A 6,259-nucleotide genomic window follows, 5' to 3' on the forward strand; every position below is an offset into this window, starting at 1 on the left:
GTACCTCTGTCTCCTTTCTGACGTCCTTCATGCATGACAGAAATGACGAGACGATGGAAACTGTTCAGAAAAGATGGTGCTGCTTTGAACAGCACCTGCAAAGACATGAAATAAAAACATCTGAGCTTACGTAGTAAAGGGAGTGGAGAGGGTAGAAGTAGAGACTATGTTTTCACTCTGCATTCACAGAGTGTTTAGCACATGAAAATCCTGGAGTAGGACTGCATTCCTGGCCATATTCAAATACAAATAGCAAGTAAACATCATATTAGATTTACTTCATCTCTCCAAAGCAGCATTTGATTTAGTACTCTAATGTCCAGGGAATTTGTTCTTGCTGGTAGAGAACCTGTGTAGCCAGACTGACAGAACACAGGGTCCAGTAACACTACAGCTCACTGTGTGAAAGCAGCCTGGATACACAGCTTTCCACCACAGCAGTTTTGTAAAAGCATTTTAGCATACTACCTTCATTTTAGAATTTGCCATTTCCCCACCTTGTAACTTTCCCCACACTCAGTCCTAATGCAAACCTATGAGACCCCTTTCCTTTTTTCTTCCACCTCTACCTATATATCCCATGTAGGAATATTTCCAACCCTGTGCAACTCCTGGTGCATCTTCACTCTCCCATGCCAGACGGCTGACAAGAACACCGGAATGATACAATGTCTGAAGGTCAGCAACTACCAACATACCTAAGCCCTGTTTTCAAAGGACTGCAGAACCTTGATTTCAACTGAGAATGAGGTCCTAGAGACTAAGCCATTTGTGCTGCTAGAAATCAATCATAGAAAAAGGAAAACCTTTATTCTAACCTAGCATCAGATGTTGACAGGCAGTCTGCTGCCAAAGAACAGCAATGCAGGCATAACCAAAGCAGGAGAGCCACTGAAATTGGGTGATTTTGAGATTCCCAGCCTTTAAAATGACAAGCAGTACAAAGCACTTTCATACTATCAGGGCCAAATATTTCAAAACCACTATTAAAAAACAGACCAACATTCTCATCACTGGTGCAACTCATTCTTTCTACATTTTTCTCCTTCTCCTCCTTCCTCACAGACATACCTTGGGATGACACTGCACAATAGAGAAGAGCACTTCATGGATTCCCAGGAACACACCACGATAGTCTTCCATCTTCAGACGATCCAGAGGGACTGTTAGGAGAATGCTGAACACCAATGACACATGATGTGGTTTCAAGAGAGCCCCTTCTCCTTGCCTTAGCAGAACTGCTACTGTCTCTAGAATAGGTACAACTATGACAGAAATCAGGGACTGGTCCTGACAGGCCTCTTTGGCTTGCATCTACAAGAAGACAATAAACAGATAAGGAGGAGCTCATTAACCACTTAGCATTAGTATTCAAACACCAAAGAACCTTAATGCTCTGACTGGAGTCAATGGGACTGGTGCGAGCTGGAGTGGCAGGGAGATTCCTGGCACCTGAGCCATTTTTGTGCAATTGTGCCCTGGGCAAGGGTGCATATGATGCATTTCAAACAAAGTACTGTGCGTGTCATTGGGATGGTAACTGTTCCCTAGTCCCCTGGCAACCAGCAACTCCTTGCACCTCCTCACATGAATGCATGGGTGAAGTTCACTTCTTTACAAGCATGCAAACCTATCAAAAAAGGCAGAAGCCACCTGCTAATGATTCCCAGGCATTGCAGAGCCAACCTCTGATAAATTCTGGTCTAGAAACATCATCACCACAAGAGAAGAAAAACCTACATCCCTAGGTTTATATGCTGAATGACAGGAATCTTGGGTTTGATTACTTTCAGTTAAGTTTCCCTTTCATAACTCAGTGATTTTTATTTTTATTTTATATGAGTACCTTTTTCTTTTTGCTTTGCTGCCGTTGGTTTCTGCTGAAACACGTGGCTGACAGTTACCTTCTCCTTTGGACAGGAGGAAGGACAGGAGACTCAGACTCTCTACTCTGCAGTCTAATCAGTTTCTCCCAAGCTCCAGATTACATGGTGCAGTTCCAGAAAATTACTGATAGTAAGAAATGGATGACCTACGCACTGCACTCACAGGAGATTTACTTGAGGAATGAGGAGAGAAAGGATGTAGACAAAATAGTGCAGGTGAATCTGGTATGGATTTGTTTAGTACTCACAACTTTTTGGTTCCTGTATGCCTCTGTGCACATTAGATGTAACTGCTACAGGCTCTAACAAAGAAAAGGGATAGATAATGAAGTTGCAATGGAGAGATACTTACAGCTAAAGCTGTGATTATCTGTGGGCTGGCAAACCAGAAAGCTTTCCCTTTGTTTCCACTTAATGGGCAGCTGAGCAACAATTTGGTTAGGGTAACAGCTGACAATACTTCCTGCAGAAAGCAGACAGGCGATCAGTCACGGATACAAGATGCACTGGCTCCTTTCAAGTACAGAGGAGCTCTTTCAAGGCCAGGGGCACTTTTGAGCATTACCAGAGCCTTGACACATGAAAGCCCTCCCACCAGCACATCTCTTTGGAAACTGTGAAGTAAACAGCAGCTCAACAAAATCCAATATGCTGAGCAGCACTGGCCCAAACATACTGCATCCCACATTTATTTCAGAATCAACTTACCGTACAAAAAGGCTTACGAGATTTTTAAGAAAGGAAAGCATTCTCATTCAACTGCCACTAGATAGCAGATGGAAGCAAGAGGGAATAGAGGCATACCAGTATACTGTACACTAAGAATGCTGCATTTGGCATTTTACTTGCTGGCCTTTTTTACAAAGTGATAAAAGAAACATATTGCAAGCTATACTCAGGTGGCAGGAATTATATGCACAGCACAGGAATTCCAGATACACTTTGAAAAAGACACATCAAGAATTCATGCAGCATATCTGTGTCTCTTTCTTTTAAAGACAGAGCTGGATAAACTCCCAAGTTTAATTCAAGTTTCATTCTCAAGTCACTGAGCTTTCTATAGAGCATACAGATGGAGCTTTTGCCAAAAGAGTTCCAGACATCACTGCTGCTGAAGCTGTTCTGGAGAAAGGAACAGTTTCTAAAAAGCTACTGAGTGGTATCTGGTTATTACTCAGTAGTCTTCAGAGAGACAATTGCCAAAAGCATGGGTGCAGTTTTGGTTTTACTTAAAAATGTCAGCTTTTCTAGAAGTGCCTTTAACACTTTTAAGAAGAGCCACAGACAGGCAGTAGTTAAACCCACTGACAAGTAGTATCTGTTGTGCAAGAGCTCTGATTGGCAAGTAGAAAAGAGCTTGGCCATGGCTTGTAATATTACAACTGTGTGATTTCTGCTGACAATACATGGAATTAAAACTGCTGAGTCCTTAAACAGGAGAGAAAGTTTTTCAAGTAGGTTTCCATCTTTCCACCTCTCTCAATTTATATCTAGAATATAGCACAGTCACCAAGCCCTTAACCATGTAAATTAACTTGACCTCATCACTGAACATACAGCAAGAAGAGAAAAAAAATATTTATCAGATGTCATTCAGGCAACAAATTTTTTTTCAAGATACAGAGAACTGAGAAAGGAAGTTGACAATACACAAAGCTCATGCCTTACTTTAGCCTTCTGTTGCCAAACATTTCTCACTTCAAGTCCCTGCAGCACCAGCCTCATTATGGTATAAAACTCCTCAGCAGAGCAGTTTCCCAGCAGCTGGACAAGCACCTCCGTCAGCTCTTTCTCCATACTTTGGATTACTTGGGTTGTGATTGCAGGACCTGCATATACAAGAGACACAAGTAATCAATTCCCAAGACAGAGACTTCCACAGGTAAGGACAAGGCAAACTGGAAATAAAACTGCTCTGTGGGTACTGTTCTAACACTCAGATGCATAGAGGGCTCCACATTTTCCCTTCACCTCTTTCCCCTCACCTCTCTCCCTATTAGTGCAGTGAATTGCTGATCCCAACTATTTCCTACCATTGGGGTCGCAGAACAGTCATCTTAACAATAAAAAGCCTTCAGTAGCACAGAAATGCTACCCCAAAGCCTGTGCACAAGCCAAGGGAGAAGGCTTAACAAGACACAGGGCTTTACTACAAATGGCAACCAGAGATACATGACAAATCATACAAGCATTAAACTGACAAAGTTTAGGTCTCTGCTGATCCTAAGTGAGACTCTCCACTTACTCAATTACTATGACATAGCCAGTCCTACACTAGCTCGTATCTTAACTGATTCTGAAGGCTTGTTTTTTAGTTCCACAAGTATCCACAGGATCTGTGGCAATGCCAGAAGTCTTCTTCAACAGGAATCCATATGTCATCTTATTGAATACTTCACTTATTCAACAGAAGTTATTACAGTGATTAATTATGTCTTTTACCAATTTTACACTAGTAAAGTGAGGCACAGAAGGAGACAGAGAAAAGTCAGCAGAAAAATTAGAGCAGTTGACACATTTTAACCTACATTCCATGGAGAGCTGTGCTCTGTTCTTGACTACTCAATGCCAATATAAACACTGAGATCATAACTGCAGTTCACTTGAACAGCAGTTTCCAAAGTATGGTGCACACACCTCAGAGTATGCACGAGACAGTTCACTGGGGTGTGGGCATTACAAATAAAGTATCTTTAAAGTATTAAAAATAGTGTTTATTTCATCTTTATTTCATATTTTTAGACCTCTTCTGTGTGTACAGTTTGTAATATACATAGTATACTAGTAGAGTAGCACGTGAGTATAATTCACAAGTCAATACATATTGAGGCTGCATGCTCTATTCATTATATTTTTTCTTACTGATAGGTATGTGCAATCAATAATGTTTGCAGACCACTGTGCTAGAGCATGTTAGTAGTAAGTTTGACAGTGCGAAGAAGTCAAAGCAAACAGTTACACCTGTGCCGTGTTCACCTCTCTTTCTGAACGAGATAATATAAAGGAACCACTAGGCCTCACAGCTGGCAAAAGAGTTTTTTTCATGTGATTTTTAGCCCTTGCTCTTTGGTAAGGATAAAGGGACTGACCTGCCAACCTCCCACAGGCTTTATCAGAATTATGGGTGTTCAGCATCCTTAGCAGTTAAGTGATTTCCACTGTTCTATAACCTCACCTACCAGACATAAAAGCAGGTGAGTATTTTACTCTAAGATACTCGAGATCCTCAGATAAGATATTTCAGATCTGACCTGGTGCATTTCAGCTGCTTCAGTGGTGCCTACTATACTAACTACACGAGTAGAACACTGCACTTCAGCCCCACACTCCAGTTACTGTCAAAATGGTCTCTGGGGACGAGTAACTCAGGACCTCAACTTTATTAAGACGTTTAACATCTTCCAGGAGAAGATGCTTACCAAATTAGATGGTGGCTGTGGTCCAGGTACCACAACCTTGCCTCCTTGGAAACTTCCCTGTTATGCATTCATAAAAGGACAGCCTGCTGCTTTAGCACAAGTGAACCAATACAGACTATTCGAAAAGCTGTGTGTTTGGCTAACTCGCTTCTGAGCTGCAAAATTAGCCAAGGCAGTGGAGAAAGGGAGTTTTCTTACCAGACAGAAGCTTTTTTATAGCAAAAACAACCATGACCGTAGTTTCTTCTCCAGGATACAGCTCTGGCACGGAGCAGAAGACCATTAGGAATCGCAACGCAGCCTGCAGGAACTGCAGACTGCCCCCGGAGCAGGGCAGCTCTCTCAGTATCTGAGAGTAAAACTTTTGGTACAGTTTAATACGGGGTTGCTCCAAAACCCCACTGGGTTCCTTCTGCCAGTCCTTCTTGAGAGGATGGCTCAGATCTGCTTTGAGAAGAGTAGTGACAGATGGTATAACCGCTATAGGCAAAAATTGGGCTTTGGTGTTGCTCTGAAGACTTTCAACAGTTCTGACCATCTGCAGAACTACTGGCTCCAACAGAGCAGACAGAACATCTGAAGACTGCAGCTTCTTTGCTGGTACCTGCTGAAGGTAGAGTGTGACAACATGACATAGTGTGTTGAGTGCCATGAGCACTAACTGCTCAGCTGTGGGATTCTGTTTTTTCCAGTCTTTGCTTTTGGCTGCACCAGTGTCTGGCTTGCAGCTCACCAGGAAAGACATGAACTTTTCCAAGTTGAGCCTCACACTTTGTCTTCTTTCAATAATCACCTGAAGAAAGTTTTCCAAAAAAGCCCGGACTTCCTGAAGATACTGTGCCCAAGCAGGAACACTTAAGACATCAGTGAAGAATCTGCTAGCTATAAGCTGGGAGGTCATGACAGCCTCAAGAACATCGCTGGCATGTAACACCTTGAAAACAGAGTTGGCAT

At 42.3% G+C, this 6,259-nt stretch overlaps 1 protein-coding gene across 1 annotated transcript in view; it reads right to left on the reverse strand.

The window, feature by feature from the left end:
- Positions 1-5: 5 nt before the first annotated feature.
- Positions 6-6,259, reverse strand: part of URB2 (URB2 ribosome biogenesis 2 homolog (S. cerevisiae)) — a gene marked incomplete at both ends in the record, with an annotated part of 10,622 nt that continues 4,368 nt past the window's right edge. Inside the window, 5 exon segments of the mRNA XM_009079326.1 lie at positions 6-95; positions 1,072-1,314; positions 2,239-2,349; positions 3,555-3,715; positions 5,504-6,259. The exon segment at positions 5,504-6,259 is cut by the window's right edge and continues 1,341 nt beyond it. Coding sequence (XP_009077574.1) covers positions 6-95; positions 1,072-1,314; positions 2,239-2,349; positions 3,555-3,715; positions 5,504-6,259 — 1,361 coding nt within the window.

The sequence above is a fragment of the Acanthisitta chloris genome, unplaced genomic scaffold (assembly GCF_000695815.1).
Source record: "Acanthisitta chloris isolate BGI_N310 unplaced genomic scaffold, ASM69581v1 scaffold45970, whole genome shotgun sequence".
NCBI classification, from domain to species: domain Eukaryota; kingdom Metazoa; phylum Chordata; class Aves; order Passeriformes; family Acanthisittidae; genus Acanthisitta; species Acanthisitta chloris.